Source organism: Hippocampus zosterae, chromosome 2 (genome assembly GCF_025434085.1).
Source record: "Hippocampus zosterae strain Florida chromosome 2, ASM2543408v3, whole genome shotgun sequence".
In the NCBI taxonomy this organism is placed as follows: Eukaryota; Metazoa; Chordata; class Actinopteri; order Syngnathiformes; family Syngnathidae; genus Hippocampus; species Hippocampus zosterae.
Window position 1 is genome coordinate 18,566,588 of NC_067452.1, and position 21,618 is coordinate 18,588,205.

General features: G+C 43.1%; 3 protein-coding genes across 39 annotated transcripts in view; all 3 read left to right on the plus strand.

Annotated features, from left to right (window-relative positions):
• The window catches only part of mylz3 (myosin, light polypeptide 3, skeletal muscle), a 46,981-nt gene extending 46,436 nt beyond the window's left edge, over positions 1-545 (plus strand). Inside the window, exon 6 of the mRNA XM_052057771.1 lies at positions 520-545. Within this exon, the coding sequence (XP_051913731.1) occupies positions 520-530 (11 nt within the window). The 3' untranslated portion in view covers positions 531-545. The remainder of the gene's footprint in view (positions 1-519) is intronic.
• The window catches only part of LOC127595819 (microtubule-associated protein tau-like), a 51,003-nt gene extending 36,168 nt beyond the window's left edge, over positions 1-14,835 (plus strand). For 2 of the 17 annotated variants that reach the window (XM_052057676.1, XM_052057684.1), the window contains 12 exons: positions 402-554; positions 688-816; positions 3,674-3,726; positions 3,843-3,878; positions 5,333-5,509; positions 5,591-5,708; positions 7,271-7,578; positions 11,277-11,369; positions 11,699-11,791; positions 12,493-12,574; positions 12,650-12,762; positions 13,661-14,835. In XM_052057676.1, the coding sequence (XP_051913636.1) occupies positions 402-554; positions 688-816; positions 3,674-3,726; positions 3,843-3,878; positions 5,333-5,509; positions 5,591-5,708; positions 7,271-7,578; positions 11,277-11,369; positions 11,699-11,791; positions 12,493-12,574; positions 12,650-12,762; positions 13,661-13,870 (1,565 nt within the window). In that variant the 3' untranslated portion in view covers positions 13,871-14,835. Of the gene's footprint in view, positions 1-401; positions 555-687; positions 827-3,673; positions 3,727-3,842; positions 3,879-5,332; positions 5,510-5,590; positions 5,709-7,270; positions 7,579-11,276; positions 11,370-11,698; positions 11,792-12,492; positions 12,575-12,649; positions 12,763-13,660 lie in introns of all 17 variants that reach the window. The other 15 variants (XM_052057687.1, XM_052057694.1, XM_052057677.1 and 12 more) reach the window with 14 other exon arrangements.
• A 1,962-nt stretch (positions 14,836-16,797) lies between these two features.
• LOC127595812 (protein unc-80 homolog) overlaps positions 16,798-21,618 on the plus strand; it is a 44,105-nt gene continuing 39,284 nt past the window's right edge. For 9 of the 21 annotated variants that reach the window (XM_052057629.1, XM_052057631.1, XM_052057635.1 and 6 more), the window contains exons 1-7: positions 16,802-17,155; positions 17,344-17,392; positions 17,706-17,862; positions 18,969-19,312; positions 19,485-19,608; positions 19,688-19,752; positions 20,695-20,840. In XM_052057629.1, coding sequence (XP_051913589.1) covers positions 17,064-17,155; positions 17,344-17,392; positions 17,706-17,862; positions 18,969-19,312; positions 19,485-19,608; positions 19,688-19,752; positions 20,695-20,840 — 977 coding nt within the window. In that variant the 5' untranslated portion in view covers positions 16,802-17,063. Of the gene's footprint in view, positions 17,156-17,343; positions 17,393-17,705; positions 17,863-18,968; positions 19,313-19,484; positions 19,609-19,687; positions 19,753-20,694; positions 20,841-21,618 lie in introns of all 21 variants that reach the window. The other 12 variants (XM_052057632.1, XM_052057633.1, XM_052057640.1 and 9 more) reach the window with 6 other exon arrangements.

The following is a 21,618-nucleotide window of genomic DNA, read 5'->3' on the forward strand; positions in this document are numbered from 1 at the left end:
AATCCTATAGACAATGAGGGTCGTCAACTCGATCTAAGAAGCATGTTTTGCATTGTGGCAGTGTAAGCACATGGACAATGTGCAAAATCCACACGGGAAAATTGGAGCCCGGATTCGAACCCCCAACTTCAGAAGCAGATATGGTGATAAGCTGCCACGTCCCACCGTAAATGAAGCATTGAAGTACCCTAACCATGAAAGTGTGAATGCAAATATGCTGAAGTCATGCTTGACGTCAGTTCAAACTATCAAGTGTTGTGCGACTTTTAGTTAAAAAGCCCCCAAGATGTTGGTTGAATTCTGAAGTTGGCTTGAGAGGTTCCGCTGTATTTGTTTGCATATTGTCTGCAAAGCTAGCAGAATGGAGAATTGGTTCCTCTCGTGATGCCTCTCCACTGCAGATGATGACAAAACTATCATGACAAAGCAAATCAGAGCCACCCTCACCATACTCGGGGTGGACACAACCTCAAAACAGGTCCCTGGCAGAGGAAGTAAAGTGTCACGCAAAGGTCCCAGCTTTCGTCTAAAAGAGGATATGAAGAAGAAAAAAGGTTACCCCCCCCCCCTCCCCACACACACACACATTTGTGTGAATGCCCTGTATCTGTATCTATAACACAGCGGCAACCACATTCTAATCTGAGTTTGACAATGTGGTTAATCTTGTCTCTCCTCTTCTGCTAGTAGGCGTCGTGCGGAGGGCGGACCAGAATAAGGTCTCAGCCTTCCAGAGTCGAAAAAGTGTAGCCAAAGCTGTGGCCAGACATCCTCGGCCAATTCTGCTTCAGAGTTCTGCTAGACGCAAAGCCGCAGGTGAACACTTGTAGCCAGGATTTCGCACCATGGATAGAGAGAGTGCAACAACTGTAAATGGCAGTGGATTTGTTTTAAATGGGCTTCGGTGATGACATGGTGCTACGACCATGAAGCCTAAACAATGTGTGCTAACACAATTTAGCTCATGGAGATATTGACGACTGCTCTCTCTATTCTTTGATTGAATTGTTACCACCTGACTGTGATTTGCCTTTAATAACCTTTGCGTACCCTCGTCTAACACAGAGGAACTCACCTCTTGGTTCGACTCGTCATGCCGGGCCATCCTGGATTTGGTGGCTCCTTCAAAAATTGTGCTGCCAAAGCCTAAACCCGAGCCATGGTTTAACGACATTACCCGCGCAGCTAGGCAGGAGTGTCGCAAAGCTGAACGCAAGTGGAAAAGAGACAAATTGCATGTCTCTTCTCAAATTTGGAAAGACAGCTGGCGTATCTACCAGCTCACAGTAAAAGAGGCCAAAAGAAAATATCTGTCGGACCTTATTCTAGCCAACCGTCACAACCCTCGTGCACTATTTAAAACGATAGATTCTGTACTCAAACCCCCTCTGCCTACTTGCGCGGATTCTTCAGCCGAGATGTGCAACAGATTCCTTCAGTTCTTTATTGATAAGGTCTCTACAGCTAGGATTCCGGTCCCAAATACCGCATCTGACCCCTCTGTCCATGTTTCATGTTCAGCTGTCCTAAATTCTTTTGATACTGTGTCCTTGGCGCTTTTGGAGGATGTAGTTCGCCAGACGAAGCCATCTGGCTCCCCTTGCGACTCTCTTCCCCCACGCTTCTTTCAGGAGGTTCTCCCGAGTGTTGGTGCATCGGTCTTGGATATCATCAACAGCAGCCTTTCTTCTGGTGTAGTTCCCCAACAGTTTAAACATGCTGTGGTCCAACCCTTGATCAAGAAACCTGGTCTTGATCCAGATGAGCTGTCAAGTTACAGACCCATTTCCAAACTGCCTTTCATTTCCAAAATTCTGGAAAAAGTGGTGCACATGCAGTTGAAACTTTTCTTGGATGAACATAACATCTTGGAGGTCTTCCAGTCAGGTTTCAAGACGATGCATAGCACGGAGTCAGCCCTGTTACGCGTTTCTAATGACATCCTCCTGGCAAATGACTCTGGAGACCACGTGTGTCTGGTTTTATTGGACTTAACTGCAGCATTTGATACATTGGATCACAGTATTCTGCTGACTCGTTTGCAGCACTTGGTGGGCATTGGCGGGAGTGTTCTTGATTGGTTTAGGTCCTATCTAGCTGACAGGACCTTTTGTGTCAGCCTTGGCTGCTCTGAATCACGCACTGCTCCCCTGTCATGTGGTGTTCCACAGGGCTCAATTCTGGGGCCTCTGCTGTTCTCGCTGTATCTGCTCCCATTGGGTTCCATCTTAAGGAAACATGGTATTCCTTTCCACTGCTATGCAGATGACTGCCAAATCTATGTCCCACTGAGCAAGAAAGACACCTTCTCATTAAGGCCACTCCTATCCTGTCTGGAAGAAATCAAAACCTGGATGGCACAAAATTTCTTGAAGTTCAACGAAAAGAAGACAGAGGTGATATTGTTTGGCCCCAGTGGACCTTGTACATTCCATCCTGTAGACTTGGGCCCCCTATCTCCTTATCTGAAATCAACGGTCTCAAACTTGGGACTTAAACTGGACAGTGATTTCAAACTCGATCGGCAAATTGGTGCCGTTGTTAAATCCAGCTTCTTTCACCTTAGACAGCTGGCCAAAATAAAACCTTTCCTCTCACATGAACACTTTGAGACAGTAATTCATGCCTTTGTCACATCCCGGCTCGATTACTGCAACGCCCTGTACTTTGGAGTCAGCCAGTCCTCCATCAAGCGCCTTCAGCTGGTACAGAATGCCGCTGCTCGCCTCTTGACTGGTACTCGTAAGAGGGAGCATATAACTCCTACTTTGGCATCCCTTCACTGGCTCCCCATTCATTTTAGAATTATTTTTAAGATCCTCCTCTTTGTTTTCAAATCTCTGAATAATCTCGCGCCACCTTACCTCTCTGAGCTCATACGCCCCTACACCCCTGCCCGGCGCCTCAGGTCTGTGGACCAGTCTTTGCTAGACGTACCAAGAACTAAACTGAGGCTCAGAGGGGATCGAGCCTTTTCTGTTGCTGGTCCATCTCTCTGGAATGACCTCCCACTGAACATTCGGCAAGCCTCCTCGCTGCCCATCTTTAAATCCCTCCTCAAAACTCACTTGTATTCTTTGGCGTTTGACTCAGCATGACTTAGATTTGCTATTGGTTTTACTGCTTGGTGCTTTCTACCGCCTTATTACTTATTACTTATTACTGATTCGTCTTACTGTTTATTGTATATGTTAAATCGCTCCATGTACAGCACTTTGTATGCAGCGATGGCTGTTTGAAAGTGCTCTATAAATACTGTTGACTTGACTTGACTTGACTTGACTTGACTCTATTGGTGGCTTACATTTTTTTAAGACTTGAAGCAGTTGCAATGTGGCTGGCAAACATCATGTGCTGTTCAACTTCATGACAGGTCTTTCGTTCTGTTCTGCTTCATATTTACGCTCCTGTGTGTTGTCTTTGTGTATTGCAATGATTTGTTTTGCTGGCACAAAGTACTGTTGTTTTTCGGGCTGGTTTGCGTGTTATGTTTTAAACATGGACTGACCTGGACGTTGATCGTGGATTCCTGCTGTTGCATCATGATGCATTTCGTCTTTCTTAAGTTGAAAAGGGGCAAGTCAATAAGATATTTGAAACCCTGCATTCCCAAGCGACTCTGTTTGCTGTTTGACATCGTTCATTAATGCCTCACTTTTTTTTTTCTTCATAGCGGTAGAAAGCTGTCAGCCTTTAAGTGTCCACCAGTCCAGGGAGAGACCCACTGTAAGTAACCCGCTGGCCTTTATGCTACAGTATATGTATTGCATGAAAACACCCTTTTTTTCTTTTATACTTCTGCATGGGTGCATTTATGTCTCTCGTTGTGTCTTGCATGCCAGCCTTTGTCCTTACATTTCTCTCAACAGCGAAAATGTGTAAGTATAGTAATCAGACTCAGACCTATGAGTGCAGCACATCCATTTTCACACCAAACATCTTTATACTGTGTTTGTCTTGTCTTGTACACATTCTGGGGGGAAAAAAGATCATAATTCTTAAGGCCCATGTCTGGGCCTTGACAAATTGTATGACCAGACGATGAAATTGTCCGGCTCTTCAAACATCAGCCATGATAATCAGCCAAACGGCCAATTTGTTTGCCAATTGTTTTTACCTTTATGTAAAACTTTTACATCCGTTTACACAAATAGCACTGGTCTCATTATTTATTTCACATAATTCTCTACCATAACCTTGTATCCTTAAATATCTAAATAATGACATTTGTTGATAAGGTCTATCAACCTGTCAAAATAAAGCAAATCCCATTGATTAATAGTTAGTTCTTTTTACAAGCAATGCTTAGGTGAGCAATGCAGGTTGTGCAAAGAATTGACTTGGATGTCAACATTTTACACATGGCATAAAGTCACTATTTGGTTCAAATAAATAAATAGTGCAACATTAATGAAACACAAATGTGTTAAATATGACACACATTCAACTGTTAACCAGGGGTGTAATGGGCGTGGTACGCGGGGGTACGCCGTCCACCCACATCTCCCGACGCCACATTCAATTTTTATTTCGGTTTTAGCCCTAATACGAGTTATGCTTAATAACGTTGGCCTGTGATTATTTTGGAGTAATAAAACATTAAATTTAATGTTAGTTCAACTGGTGTTGTAGCTTATGATTGATGTTCTGTATGTATATATAGAACATCCCAGAATCGCCTACACCCACTTAAAAAATCCCCACTACACCACTGCTGGTAACACAAACACACGTCTGAGAAGCATTAATGTCTGGATAACATCATTAATTAAATGCTTTGTGGCATACAATTTATTCTAGGAAACCAAAAGGACAGCTTTTTTTTAACAATATATTTACAGTTGACCGCCACTGTTTGTGAGGAATAGGGACCAGAACGGACCACGAATAGTGAAAATCCTCATACAAGTGATGCACATTGAAATACATCGGGGAGGATTTTTGTTGATGTTTTTTAGGCATTATGAATTTTAAAATTCATCGGTTGATTCATCAGTAATCAATATTTTTTTTCTTCCAAAAATCGGACTAAAAAAAATCCATATCGTCGAGCCCTAGAAAATAGGTTATTAGATTTGCCATATTAAAGTGGTGGGACCCAAAGTACTTTTTTAAATCACTGGAATATAGATAGAGTATATATATTAAGAGTTGTATATACTTGCAGTAAAAAATTGGCTGTAATTCATGATATAAAAAGTATAAATAGACACATTTCATGTCATCTGCATCTAATGTCATGTCATAATTTCTCCATCTGTCCGTCTGCCACATCGCCATCTGTCCGGCATGCTTTGCTCCATCTTGTGGTGGCCGCCACCCTGCCACCCAGAGCCCCACACGGCCAGTTCTGTCAAAAATGTCAGTGCAGAGCCAGGGTTCTGATGAGCAACCCTCACGCTCTGGCTCTGCATGTAGCCTGAAAAGGAGCCCCCAGGTGGAGGCGGTGCTCAGTGAGGCTCGGCCAGCCTCAGCATGCTCCCGCCCTCCCCCTCAGAAAAACACACAGGTAGAGAAGGTGAAAAAAAATGTGTATGACCCGAGAAATATGCAGCGTACGACATTCTCTTTGTGGGCTTTTTCCATTCAGGAGAGAGCATACCGCAGTCCAGAGAAGAGGTCATCACTCCCCAGGCCGTCCAAGTCACTGACCCGCCACCTTCCTGCAGCTGAACAAGAGGACAACAGCACTCCCAGCAGGCCAACTTGTAAGCTGCGCCAGTAGCTACCTTTATATTGAGCCAAGGCGCATCATTTTACATGAGAAAAATCTTATGGCACACTCCAAAAAAGTATATATCTGAAAAAATGGTTATGATTTTGTCTCAATTAACTCAAAATTTGTGAGCCTTTTTAGTTTAACACAAAGCTGATGTACTCAATGGAATTAAGGGAAGACACACAGTACAGTAATCCCTGGTTTATCGCTGTTAATGGGGACCAAAATCACCCGCGATAAATGAAAATCTGCGAAGTAGTGTCCAATTAACATAAACAGTTGTTTTTTTTAAGTCCGTAAACGTTCCGCGAGAAGCTGCAAAACAACAGTGAGTCACATAGAGCAACATATACAGTACTGTACTCCATGTATATGTAAAAAAATAATTATATATATATATATATATATATATATATATATATATATTTTTTTTTAATGTGTTTGAAAAAATCCGCGTTGCACTGAACCCGCGATAAACGAACTGCAAAGTAGCAAGGGATCACTGTAGTCTTAAGTTCACGATATTTACTTTCAGGCCACTTTTGATAATTTTCACCACATCATACTTGCTGATTTCTCAATGCAAAGTCATCCAATTTTAATTGGTGTTTAATGTCTCCAAGCAGTCAAAGTCAGAGCAATTACATTATTGTGTTGAGAGACTTCAAAAAGTGCTCTGCAGATCATGATCCAATTGTACTTTATTCTTTCCATAAAGAATACATCCATCGATCCATCGATCCATTTTGAAACCTACTTATCCTCATGAGGGCTCTTCAGGAAGTCGGCTGGGTACACCCTCAACCGGTTGCCAGCCAGTCGTAGGGCACACATAGATGAACAACCATTCGTGCCCACAGTCGCACCGAGGGACAATTTGGAGTGCCCAATCAACCTGTCATGCATGTTTTTGGAATGTGGGATGAAATCAGAGTACCCGGAGAAAAACCACGGAGGCCTGGGGAGAACATGCAAACTCCACACAGGGAAGCCGGAGCTGGAATTGAACCCGGTACCTCTGCACTGTGAGGTTGACGCGCGAACCACTGGATCACCGGGCCACATCATCATCATTATTATTATTATATCTCTTTTCTACTAGAATGTTTGATTATGACATAGCACCTACTTTCACATAAGAGGTTGCTTCAGGCATCTGTGACTGGGTCTACTGTATGTACTACTGTATATTACTTGGACTTGCAAGTATATATTTTGACATGTGAGTGTTGTATGTGTGTGTGAGTGTTGTACACATGAACAGGTTCAATGTCAGGCTTCCGCAGAGATTGCTGATGATCTGATCATTTGAATCAGCCGTGTTGCAACAGGGAAACTTGGAAAAAATGCAGGACAGCGACCCTCCAGGAACTGAGTTTGAGACCCCTGATTTAGAAACTTCTATGATGTCAGTAACCCGCGTGTTCAGAATCACATTTTCAATCCAGTCCCTGTGTTTGGACAATCACTATCCTCACACACATTCATTCGTCACACATTCATCTTTTGCCTTCTGCTCTCTAAGGGCAATCCTCATTTCTTCCGTTGCAGGTGCAGATTCTGCACGTTCCTGGTCAGCCCGCAGCGGCACATCTACCCCTGGATCCTCTGCGGTTACGCCCGGCACGCCGCCCAGTTACTCCCGCACGCCTGGCTCGCGCACACCCGGCAGCCACACGCCCAAGTCCTTCAGCGTTCTCCAAGAGAAGAAGGTTGCGATAATCCGCACCCCGCCCAAGTCGCCATCTTCAGCCCAGCGGCAATTGAAGGTTCTCAACCAGCCGCTTCCTGACCTCAAGAATGTCAAGTCCAAGATTGGATCCACCACCAATCTTAAACACCAACCCAAGGGTGGACAGGTAATAGTGCTGTTATCATATTTATAGTACATTCATGAGGTTTCTTCTTCTATTCTGTCTGATCCTTGGCAAATTTGTTTAAATCAAATGTGTGTCGTGGAGGTCAACTCCAACATTTTCTTTAGTAATAATATGTATGTGCTGAGACGAGTTTAAACACAGCATTCTGATTAATATTGTGTTTGTGGAATATGAGTTAAGCAGTATAATCCACCTGCTTTTATCCATCTCAGGGGGTGGCCATTTTGACACTTCCTGTCAACTGAAAATGACATCATAATTGTTCAGGCCTTAGATAATGACCAATCACAGCTCACCTGTTTTCTGAAGCCGAGTCATGATTGTTCCTTACCTGAGCCATGAGCAACTATTAAGCCATGAGCAACTATTAAGCCATTTTCAGTCGACACCAAGTGGCAAAACGGCCACCACCTGAGGTGGCCATAAATGGGTGGTTTTGCTGCCTAAGTCATATTCCACAAATGCCACATTAATTGGAATGCAGTGTTAAGACTTCTCACGCTGCATAGAATTGAATATTGTCCAGACGATTTTTTGGTTGACTTCGACTTCCTCTTAGGGACTCTTTGTGAATCTTCTGCAGTCGCCTTGACTGCTCTTGTCCTTCCTCTGAGCCTCCTTCTAACTTTCACTTCTTCTTGTCTCCACATTCTTGAATTGAATGAAAGTAATCAAAGGGGATCGCTGCATTACTGAGACAGTTTTAAAACGAGTTCACAGAATAGTCCAAAAAATGGCCATTCTGAGTGGCACTGGTGTCAAATTCAAGGCACGGGGGTCAAATTTGGCCTGCACTTGTCTCTCAAATTATCTTTTCCCATTAAAATGAATGGAAATGCCGTTAACCTGTTGCAGCTGCCCCAAAAAGCAAACATGTATAAATGTTTGTTCTAACAGGTAAAATAGCACTTTATAATATTATACTTTGAATAAGTATACATGCATATTACATTTATTAACAACATAAATACAATTTAGATACAAGTTTGCGTATTATGATTCATTCATTGTAATTGTGTTACTTAAAATGGGTTGCACATTGCCACCTGGGCACACTATAATACAGACATACAGATGTCAATAGAGACAGTTACTACCTCTCAGTCATGTGCATTGCTACTAGCTGTTTTTAGGAGAAGAATTTGGATATATAACTTCCTTTGAGTATTGGTAGACCGTCTGTCTAGATGCATTGCGCCACCGTTTGTGTTCCACTTGACGTTTAAAGGATTGTAACACTGCGACACAGATGCTGTTCATCAGCCCTTTTGCATGAGTTTGTGAGCATTAAGCTGGGTGGACTTGCCTAGGGCTAAGCTTTGTGGTTGGTTGAAATACACAACATTGTGAGTGTGAATGGTTGTTCTTTGTCTATGCGTATATTTAACAGCTTGAACTGTTGCTGTGAAGTGAGTTGAGTTCGCTGCAAACATACAACACTCACACGTCAAAATATATACTTGCAAGTCCAAGTAATATACAGTAGTACATACAGTAGACCCAGTCACAGATGCCTGAAGCAGCCTCTTATGTGAAATACGAAATCAGGGGTGTCCAAACTTTTTGCCAAGGGGGCCAGATTTTATGTGGTAAAATGTCGGGGGGCCGACCTTGGCTGACATTCTTTACATTGAACAACAATATTGTTCAACAAATTTTAGTAAGCCAGTCTGTTTCACATTTCCATTTTTATTTTAATTTCAACAATCTTAAGAATTTCTTTTGGTTCATTTGAAACAGGTATATCACATGCAACAAACAAACAAAAACAAAACAACTGCTTATTCACTTGACTTTTTCTTAAACAGAAGTCTCCTGAGTGCAAATTGATTGATTTGAAACATAAAATGTATCACCATGACTTTTCAATAGTCACAAAACCTTTGACTCGAACAACAGGGAAATGAACAAGCAATACACATATCCACAACTGCAAGGATCATTTGAAATATGACATATCAGTCAATATAAACACAGAGTGATGTCTTGTTAACTCGTGAGTGATGCACTCTAGTGTCTAAATGCTATTACTCATTTAGTGAATGCTATTACTCATTTAGCCACTAGAGGGAAGCAGTACTCTATGAAACATCACTCCCCAGTCTACGAGACCTCAGTCAATGCAACACGTGTTCCATTGCGCCCAACCTGCGGGCCAGACGGCACTGATTTTATGACAGGGGCCGAGGGCCGGATGAAATTCGACCGCGGGCCGAATTTGGGCCGCGGGCCGGACTTTGGACATGCCTGCTCTAAATTGTCCCGAGGTGTGAGTGTGGGCGTGGATGGTTGTTCGTCTCTGTGTGCCCTGCGATTGGCTGGCAACTGATTCAGGGTGTCCCCCGCCTACTGCCCGAAGACGCCTGGGATAGGCTCCAGCACCCCCCGCGACCCTAGTGAGGATCAAGCGGTTCGGAAAATGGATGGATGGATGGATGATGATGTGGCCCGGTGATCCAGTGGTTCACGCGTCAACCTCACAGTGTATAGGTAGCGGGTTCAATTCCAGCTCCGGCCTCCCTGTGTGGAGTTTGGGTTAGGGTTTCAAATTAGGGTTTTGAAGTGGGTCTAGGGGGCCCCGTGGTCGAGGGGTTAGCGCGTTGACTTGACAGTGCAGAGGTTCAATTTCGGCTCTGGCCTCCCTGTGTGGAGTTTGCATGTTCTCCGGGCCTACGTGGGTTTTCTCCGGGTACCCCGGTTTCCTCCCACATTCCAAAAACATGCATGGCAGGCTGATTGAACACTCCAAATTTTCTTTAGGTGTGGTTGTGAGCACCGATGGTTGTTCGTCTGTGTGTGCCCTGCGATTGGCTGGCAACCGGTTCAGGATGTCCCCCGCCTACTGCCCAAAGACGGCTGGGATAGTCTCCAGCACCCGCCCTGACACTTGTGAGGAAAAGCAGATCAGAAAATGGATGGATGGATCATAATAATAATAATAAACTTGAATCTGAATTTCTCCAAGTTGGGACAAGCCGAAAGTAGAAGAAGATAAAGGAAGAAGACTCTCTTTCAAAGGAGGTCCAGTTGTCCCCCAACACCCCCTCTCCATGGTTAAAATTAATGAGCATCAGTAACTACTTTTTTTAAGTGTTTTAGTTCTTTACAATAGTGTGTTTTCACTCACATCTATATTGCGTTATAGTTATTTGTAACCACAAAGTGGTTAAAAAAAGGTGATGGTGGAACACATTAATTGCATTTCTATTAATTTCAATGGGAAACATTACCTCAATTTAGGAATGTTTTGTGTTACAAAAGAGGTCAACAAACAATTCACTTCGTAACTTGAGGTTCCACTGCACTTATATATTTGCATGCCACAATTTTCCAGGACTTCCTATTTTCAAATAAAACTTGTTAAAAATACAGTACATTAATCAATAATGATAATAGTAGGTGACGTATATGTTCTTTGAGGGAAACCTAAAATATGGCATGCAACAAAAAATTATTTTGCATACCTGCACGCTGTATATGGGATCGAATGCTTCTTTCTTACATCTTCCTCTGAAAATTGATAAATTTATGGCATGTATGTTATTGATAAAGTCTGAAGAAAAAAAAATACTAACGCTAAATAGTTCCTAAAAATAAATGTCAAAACACATTAAGTCATTGCACATTTGACATTGAGGCACACAGGTTTTTTTTTCTATTATTTCTTTTTGATCTAGGTGCAAATTTTAAACGAGAAGCTGGATTTCAGTCATGTTCAGTCAAAGTGCGGCTCCAAGGATAATCTGAAGCACACGCCCAAAGGAGGCAATGTATGTACGGCTCCCTCTTCCTGATCTCTTCCTTCTCTCCTTTTATTTTGGGTCGTTCATTTGCCCTGTTATTTCTCTGTGGGTTGCACGAGGGGCAGGTCACATTTTAAAAATGTTTTATTGAAACAAGTGTCGTGTAAATAAGATGCAAAGCTTAACACTGTGATGACAGAAATGGCGTTGAGTATTTAAAATTGGGAGATTTTGAGTGAAATAATTTCTTGTGGAGGAAGGGCTTCTCTGGAAGCCCAAACCATACCACTTGGGTGGCCCCTCTCTCTGCCACTTGTCTGTATAAAAACAAAAAAAAAGTACCTTGTCATTCCCAGGTCATGATTCCAAGTGTTAAATTGGACTATAGCCACGTCCAGGCTAAATGTGGCTCCCTGAACAAAATCCAGCATGCACCAGGCGGAGGAAACGTGAGTTGACTCAACAAATAGATAACAACAGATAAAAAGTTATAGTAAAAATAAATGTCAATGTCTACTTATGAAGTTGTTTTGAAATTGTAGGTGTTTAACATGCCGCTGATGGTGTAGCGGACCACTACACCATCAGCGGCATGTTAAACACTGAGTGTACCATTACCACTACTGATAACAACAGTGACAATGTGCATATGGGTGTGAATGGATGTGCATCTCTGTATGTGCCCTGCGAGTGACTGGCGACAAGTTCGGGGTGTAGTCGCTCAAAGTCCACTGGGATAGGCTCCACCACCCTCCTCTTTAGGATAAGCGGTGTCGAAAATGGATGGATGCATGGTGTTTAACATCCTCGTTTCACGCAATTCATTTGTACTCAGATGTTGTCTTTTTTGCAATACCGTTCAATCGGTTCCAATGTGGTCCCAGCCAATACGAAATGTACATAGCCTATGATTTCATGAAGTTTTAAAAAAGCTCCACCGCTTCTATGTTCTGCGTTCATTTTGATATTTGTGCTTTCATGTGCTGGCATCGCCACCTCTTTTTCTCAGTTGAGTAGAAATTAATCCGAATTTATCTGCCATCATGTCGTGCCACTACGTCCTTATTCAGAGATCATCCCAGTATCATACTGCAGCTCTTTCCCTCGCTGTAAACACAGAATGACTAGGACATACCACTGTTTCTAACAGGTCCAAATCCAAACCAACAAAATTGACTTGAGCCACATTACTTCCAAATGTGGCTCCATGTCCAACATCCGCCACAGGCCAGGTAGGCACATGATCAAAACAGACTATATGATAAGAATGACTTTGTAATTGCCCTACTCACCCTGTCATTTCCCAGGCGGAGGCAATGTTCGGATTGAGAATGTGAAGCTGGACTTTAAAGACAAAGCTCAATCCAAGGTCGGCTCGCTGGGCAATGCCAGCCACATGCCAGGAGGAGGAAATGTGATGGTAAAATGTTGCTTTTAGTTGGACACCCATGTGCCTGTGTATGTAAAAATTACCCTTGCCACTTTTTTTTATTTTTTCCTTTATATTTTAACTTGAAATGCATGTCCAAGTATGCTCATCTGTCATATTATTTTTACTCATTATTAACCAATTTAAAGTGTTAAAAACAGCTTGAGAACAAATCTGTGAACTCTCTTGGACATTTCATCTGTATGAGAAGTGTTGTATGAGTAGTTAAGTTGCGATACTGTTGAGGTGGTATATTTTGTCCAAAATCAATAGTGTAACATTTGGGTGTAGAAAGAAGTGGTCAGCCATGAAGGTACAGTACGTTTTTGTGCAGATTATCTACCAATTATCTACCATTTTAGTCAACTCATTATTTTTACTTCATTTTCATGGCATCACTTATCATCAGACCTTTGAAAATGAGTTTGGGAAGATTACATAACCACATTTGCTGGCTTTTGTTAAATCTTGAAGCCTCGTTCTGTTGTTTGAGGGTCGCCTCAATTTATGGTCGAACGTGATTTTTGAGTGGTGTTGACGGTGCCCAGCTGTATAGGATAGCAATTAAAGCAACTTGAGCGATGCTGTGTTGCTAACTCAAGCCAGATGGGGGGGGGGGTTCGATTTCCTGAAGTGATTTTGGAGAGACAGGGTTCCGCCTGGCACAGTTGTTATTTTTACTGACGGATACTTATTGGAAAATGCATTTAAACAGAACAGGGTTTGAGAGAGAAAAGATGGAGAAAATTGGAAAAAAAAGACATAATATACCATCTATAGAACCATACTCTTTTGTCAATGTTAGTAATCATTAACCGTTCAATGCCACTATTGTTCTCGGTCTTTGTATGTGTGGGTGTGAGCATGTTTTTCTCTCAATGCTTGTCAGATCGAGAGCCACAAGCTGAGCTTCCGTGAGTCCGCCAAAGCTCGGGTGGACCACGGTGCAGAAATTGTTGTCACCCACTCCCCCGGGCTGGAGATGGGAGGCACCTCACCTCACTTGTCCTCGGCCGGCAGCATCAATCTACTGGAGTCGCCACAGCTCTCCACACTGGCCCAAGATGTCACCGCAGCACTGGCCAAGCAGGGCTTATGAGCTGCTTGCTTTGGGTCATTCCTCCTCCCTAACAGTTTCATTCAGTCAAAAGCAATCCAGTGTTTTCCCACGGCCCTCTCCAGACCCTCCACCTCGCCGGTTATACTTTCCAAAACGATTTAAAAAGAGAATCCTCCAATTATTGTTCGCTTCACAAATTACTGTTCTTCTTTCATTGGACTTGTGTGTACTTGTACTGAAGAAGGGCGTGTGCTCTATGATTGTACAGTGATTTTTTTTTAAAGCATTGCCGCATTGCTCTTGCATGGGGACAACTCTTAAAGTCAACTGAATTTGCAGTAACTTAGAAAACTGTTGAAACTGTGACAAAAGAACTACTAGCTTTGAATATGAGAATCGGTTGAGCATGTCTGTTAAAAGGAATGTGGCATTGAAAGAAAAAAAAGATGGTTTGTGGTGATTTTATGGTACATAATGACCTGTTGGAAAATGTGTGTCTATGTGTTTTTATATTTCACTGTAGTTTTGTACGGTGGCTACAGCTGCAGTTCTCAAATAGTTATTTTATTTCCTGCAATTGAATTATTATTTCTCTGCTTTTAAATGAGCATCGTTGTTGAGTATTCAAAAGGTCTTTTTGGAACAGTGATTTCAAAGGCCCCTTATCACTTGAGGGCCTTTATTCCGCTACAGAGACAAAGGGAAAATGAAAGCCTGCGCTTGCGTATACAAACATTCCATTTGAGTGTGTATGTGATAGAACCTGTGCATTGTAGAGAAATGAAGAGTGCACGGAAGGCTCAACGTGCAGCTGTAATAAGTTCCAAACTGTTTTAGTGTGTTCTTCACTCACTGTTGTGAATGTCCCACCCTGACGTTACCTCCCTTCCAGTGTTTATCGGCACCTGTGTACGTGTATTTAAAATATCATGTTTCCAATGTTTTCATGGGTAAACACTTCCATGGAAAACAGTGGCAAACGAAATAAAGAAGACTGAAAGTAATTCAAGCTTACCTTATGTTTTAACAGAAGTAGCTGCAATATTTGTTTGGGATGTGGTAATATGTACATATACACTCGAACAATATAATGATGGCCAATACAACAGTTATTACCATTGCCATTAAGCTCCAGCAACACTGAGAGGTGAATGAAAATACAGTAAGCAGTAATAGAAAATTCAGTCATGGACACATACAGTATATGTTATGCTATGACAGTGTAGTTTAACGCTATAATTATGATCTCTATTAATATTAATAGTATGTTAACATATACATATTGGTGGTTGTTTAGACTGGATCATACTGAGAGCTGTATATCATTTTCCCTCACATGATTAAACTTAAATATGAGCCCGTTGTGATGCAGTATTGTTAAAATGGGGGCGGGGGAGCATTATTTTCGTTTTTTTTTTTTTTTTTTTTGTGGTTCTAATGTTGTGGCTTGTTGGTGTTTTTGCATTGTTTTGTCCTGAATGTTATACGTCAGCATTTCTTTTGTATTCTCAGCTAAGGTTTGTATCACTTCACTTTTAAACTCAGGACTTAATGTGATGTTAAAGCCTTTATATGAAGCTCCCCTCAATTATTGGATAATTTCTGGAAGTCCAAATGTTGCCCAAATCCTTCCCATCATACCAGCAGCATGTTCGACACAGTGCTTTTGTGGCTATAGTAATGAGCCAAACACAAGGTCAACATTATGGAAAATACCTTTCTATCTGCCCAGTCTGGGTTTCGAGTTTAATTTGAAAGTGAATTTCTAGCTATTTTTTATAACAATCAAAAAGTTGCCTCTAAAAATTGTAAGTCTAAAGTTAAATCCAAACTCAGGCATCGATACACCATAAGAGTTCAACATCCGGGTAACTAAAGAGAAGCGATTTAACTTTCGGAATTCATTCAACATCCGGCAGTCACAAAAACAATTTTGAAAATCATCTGCCCCTTGATCCACATTGGGATCGTGGTGAGCTGAAGCCCATCCCAGCTGATTTTGCTTGATAGGTGTTAACCATACACATGTTGAGGTGGTCGCTAGTTAATCGCAGGCCGCACAAAGATGTCCATGTCAGACATTCACATTCAACGCACACATTTTAACGGACATGCAAATTCAGATTTTCAAATTCAAACTCCGAACCGCATACAGCACCTATCAATATGCTGCCTTCCAGGGATATACGGACAGTACAATCATGGTGTAAGTAGTAAATACCTGTCGTAAACCAGAGTATGTAGAACGTTTCTAACATTTTACAATTTAGGACCTTACCAACAATCTATGGAGATTAAGTAATCATTGTTGCTGAGTTTTATTCTTGCTCAGTGTTCATGTTGTACGAAAGAAATTACCTGACAGTTTCTTCCTAGCTTGGAAAGATTTCAGGTGGTCAGAGACAGCACCACTGTCATCTGTTTTGAATTGGACCGAACAAGCTAGCTGTATGTTCTGTGCGTGTGTTCGTATAAAAGCCAAGATGCTACTGACAAGCTAACTGATTAGATGCCCATTACCAAAAAGTGATAAAAATGTCGTTCATAAATGTCGGAATGAAAATGCAATAAAATTACACACTTACATTTATTATTTTGCCTGGACGGGAGCCAGAGATGTAGGAAGAGATGTAGAAATGTTCACACATATCAAAATATTCTCCTAGGTATGAGGGTGGCCAGGGAGTTGGACACAGAGTGAGAAGGGGTGGCCACCTCTGGCCACCCTGTAGCTCCGCCCCTGCGGGGAAAGCTTCACGCCCCTCAATCTCTGACACTTATCCGTATGATTTGCACAATTCAAACTTGGAAGTGCAAATACAAAGTCAGATGACATAGATGCACTGCACAGCATCTTCCTTAGCCGCACACGCACACACATACACGAACGCACATATAAGGGTGCGCGGATGCGCGTACGTCTCGCCCTTCAGTGACCTTTTAGCTGCCGCCGTTGATGGGCGGTTCTGAAATCTCTTCGCCTCCTCCCCCCTCCTCACCTTCCTCCACAATCTCCCTCCCTTCATCCATCCACCTCCCTCCCTAACTCCCTCCCTCCTTTCCCCCTCCCTCCCTCTCTCCGCACGGTGACGGACACTTGCAGCCATTTTACGCAGCACGAATCCAATCATGTCATGAGAAAAGCTCGCCGCTCACCTGAGCCAGCAGCCGCCAACCGGTGGTCGCACGCAGGCGGGAGAACAGGCAAGACAGGCGGCGAAGACTGGCCAACATGGTGAAGAGGAAAAGCTTGGATGACAACGAGCCGGAGTGCGGCAAAGGAATCCCGTTCCCTATCCAGACCTTCCTGTGGCGGCAGACCAGGTTAGCCCCGACTCATAACAGGTGTTTGTCATCGTTCTAGATCAAATGTTCAAATGAGAGCAGGCCGGAAGGTTTTTAATCAAGATGAGGAAATGTTTTCAATGGAGAACGGTGCCGGTGATGTCACAGCTGGAAGTCAACGCCGATATTGGCGAATCAAACTCATCGTTTTTCTTGTCTCTTTTCAGTGCATTTTTGCGTCCTAAGTTGGGAAAACAATATGAAGCATCTTGCGTGGTAAGTCATTGTAATATTGGCGTATGACGAATAAGTACATAATCTGTTTTTGCTTTAATTCACCTGCAAATCAAGTGCACTCTTCATTTTGCATTTAGCAAATTAGTTTTGCCCGCTTGCTTCCTCCTATTACCCAGGAGCCAGAACTCATATCCATAATGATGCCTGGCCAGATCCCCTGGGATCGACAAAGCTGCCACTGTCTCTCCCATGGGCCTGGCCTCACTTGAGACCATACCAGACAAAGTCAAAGAAAGAGGCTTTGGTTCATGTCTTAAGTGTCTCCTCTGCTTTTCTCTGGCTGCCTCTCCAGTCCTTTGAGCGAGTCCTGGTGGAGAATAAGCTCCACGGGTTGTCACCAGCCCTGTCCGAGGCCATCCAGAGCATATCCCGCTGGGAGTTGGTCCAGGCCGCCCTGCCGCACGTTCTCCACTGTACTTCCATCTTACTCTCCAATAGGAACAAACTGGGTGAGCAAACCCCTGCTTTATCTGGGATCCGTCCATAAAATAGATGCAGTAACAACAAAAAGTTAGATGCATTCGTTTTCATGAAACCCGCAAGCGCTGGCGCGAATAATTAAAGAACGTGATAATTGTTACAGTCGCTGATTGTGTCGTGGTACAGTTGCCGGACTTGGGTGTGGGCAGCGAGGGATCAGTTCACACTCAGTGGTGGTATGTACCAGAATCAGAATCAGAATCATCTTTATTGGCCAAGTATGTAGAACACACAAGGAATTTGTCTCCAGGAGTACAGGCTCCACTCGTATCATCATGTGGGTGTGAGTGGTCGTTTGTCTCTATGTGTGCCCTGCGACTGACTGCCGACTAGTTCAGGGTGCAGTCCGCCTTCTGCCTGAAGTCAGCTGGGATAGGCTTAAGAACAAACAATGAAATGCAAGCGCCCTTACTCGATACATACGTGCTATTCAACAGTAGTTTAACAAATGCACTGTACTGGATTTTTAAAATGTTTAAGCCAGTGTTGCAATATGTGAACTTTTTTGTCTGTTATTATTTAGCTTCCTACTAAAGGGAGGCAGCGTAACTTTACTGGTGATCATAGCACACTTTGAGAACTACTTGCTTGTATTCATAATTAAAACCATAAATAGCCACAAACTATGATCCCAAAACACTTTGCATTTTTAACTCATCGCGTATTACTAAATCCAGGCTGAATTTACAGTAGCTCCTCCCTAACATACAAATATTTTAGCATCTCATTCAAGATATTTCACTTCAACACTACTTCCTAGACATCAATTATTATTTTCTTATGAACTGGGCATTCTTATGGCGTATTCCAGAAAGTTTCAGAAAGTACAAAAATCCCATTAGTTGAGGGGTTCCCTGGCAAAATGCACATACAATCAGGCTGGTTTTCATGAGCAATCGGCAGCGTATACCACAAAAGGGTATTGTGCAAGTGTTTTTTTTTTAAATTATGTAATAACCCCAGGATATTTGATGCAAACAAGATTCAAGCGATACATTTTGTCCCATTATTGTCTCCCATGTCTGCCTTCAGTGTAAAATTGTGGCATCAACTGTTGCCTTTTGACCTGTGGCAGGTCATCAGGACAAACTGGGCGTGGCTGAGACCAAGCTGCTCCATACGCTGCATTGGATGCTCTTGGATGCCGCACAGGAGTGCAACAACGAGCCCAGCCTGGGTCACGCTTGGTCTGCCGGCGGCAGTGGCGGCGGTGCATTCCTACAGGCCGTTGGAAACCAAGGCTCATCTCCAGGTGCACCCGGCTCCTGCTCCAGCTCTGCCTTTGGAGGGTCAGGCCCACAGCACGGCAGCTCCCAGTTCGAGGAGGATGAGCACGTGCGCACCAAATTGTTCCACAAGAGCATGGCCACCGTGGAGCTGTTTGTCTTCCTCTTCGCACCCCTCATTCACCGGATCAAGGTCATTTCACACCCGAACATACATTCTTCCCCAGTAGGCTCTTTTGCACTACCAGAGACAAGTGAAACAGAACATTGTCATGTCGTAGATGCCGTGCCAGTAATAACATAAAATATTCCCATAAATTAATAAATAATAAAGTGTAGATTCCAAGTATGCAATGATTGTGCAGGAGTCCGACTTGACCTTCCGTCTAGTCAGTGGTCTAATTATTTGGCAGCCAATGTGGGAGCACCGCCAGCCTGATATCCCCGCCTTCACTGCCCTCATCAAACCGGTCCGTAACATCGTAACAGGTGAATAGAAACCAATTTTCAGATCATGAAAGAAAGATATATATTCTTTCTTTTTAATTTACTTTGCTTGCTTCACCAGCAAAACGGAACTCTCCAGTCATCAACCAATGCAGCCCACGTGGGTCTGGAAACCCTGGATCGATGGTGAGTATTTTCAACACTTTTGTTGAATCAGAACGCGTACATTGGTTTTCCCCAGCGATAGGGATTAGGCTTGGCTGGCGTATCACGTTTTCCAATGTGAGATAGCAGGGTTCAACATTAACCGTGGCCCGGTCATCCGCAGCCGCTATTGTAACTCTGTCAGGCTGCCTGAAGTTCACTGATGCTGGCCTGAGTGAGCCAGTAACCATCCAATTACCGAACTGCTTGGAAATACTAAAAACATGATGCAGACATTATGACGAATTTTATTTTATTCAACTTTTACATTGAGATTTGATGTGCAGCTGCATATTCTAAAGAATATATTTTATTTGCTTTGCCCTTTTCTGTAAAAACAAACGGTTATAATAATAATGATGATGATGATGATAACAAATAAAACAGCAAAAGTGGTTGTCATTTTCCCACTTTGAGAAAAATACCGGCACATACTGTATATCTTGGGTCACCGACATGGTGCCAATGGGCCTTTTGGAAAAATACCACCCCGGTCATGAGTTATTTCCAAGGAATTTTGTAGAAATGACTTGCAGATTTGTGTTGCTGTTTGTTTTCGTCATTCCTGAAAATTGTGGCATCCAATCGTTGAACCTGATCAGTGTCCTATTATTGGCTATACAATCTTCTAATTAAAGGTGATTGAAGCAACTTCATTAATTTAGAAGTGTGCCTCAAACTGGTAACCTTTAACAAAAAGGCGGGTGACCCCTGTTCTATATTGTGTCACCATTCAGCCCTAAAATATAAGGAAAGGACAGTTGGGCTTTATTGGCCAGCCATAATGGGTATGCTGTCATTCATTAGCCCCCAGCATCAGCGAACATTAATGTGGTTAGCCAGGGTCCAAGCAGGAACCTTTCGTCCCTTTCATCATTCACAACTGCTTATCTCTCCATCTCGGGCTTCCTGTGCCTTCCGCAGGGCTTTCAAGTGGTTTGTGAGGCTGGCCATTCCGATTCTTCCTCCTCCCCAGCCGCAGGAGAGCACAGCTGTCGCCGCGGTAATTCTGTGGAGAAAGGCGGACCCTCTCAGCAACCCCCACTGATCAAAGGACCGTCCAAGAAAAAGTGAGTGCCGTTTCAATCAACAAATAAGACCCAACAACCCTCACTCAGTACACACATTTCAATTCAAGGTCACTGACAAGTGACATTGATTTATAAGTGTTAATATATATTTTTTTATCCATGTATAAACGATGGTGACACAAGTATCGGCCTCCTAATCCATGATTGAGTTCTCATTTTTCTTTTGTTCAATTGTCTGAGCTTGCAGTAATCTCTGCGTCTCACTCATATTACCCAGCATCAATCTGTGCTTTTTTTCCATGCTTCCACCATTGCATCCATCCAATAAAAACCTACTGCATGTTCCTTATTATTTCCCTATGCGGATGCTGTCATGATGAACAATTCGTCCGGGAGCAGCAGTGACCCGCGCCGACACCAAGCCGGTGCCATCATCCCGCTGGTGGCTAAGCATTTAGCCCCACGGAAATGTTTGCAAAGCACCCAGCTCAGCACGGAGAGCTTCGTAATGTTGTCGCTCCGAGCCACCCTGTCTCCTCATGTCGCATGGCCTTGGCTTGAGGGAGTATTTTCCCGCATAACCGGTTTAATTATGCTGAAGTAACATGCTGGCAGTGTTGCCTGCCTGGCTTGATTTGGACTGCCCACAGCAAGTCTGGCAACATGGAGGTTCCCTTGCCAGACTTTGGGGTCGGGCTGTGTGTCTTTGGTGGAGAGAGGCAGTTTCTGCTGGCCATCTATTGGCAACTGACATCTGACATTGTGTTTATTTAATATCCTGGGCAAAGGAATAGCCAAACAACCCATGTGATGCCAC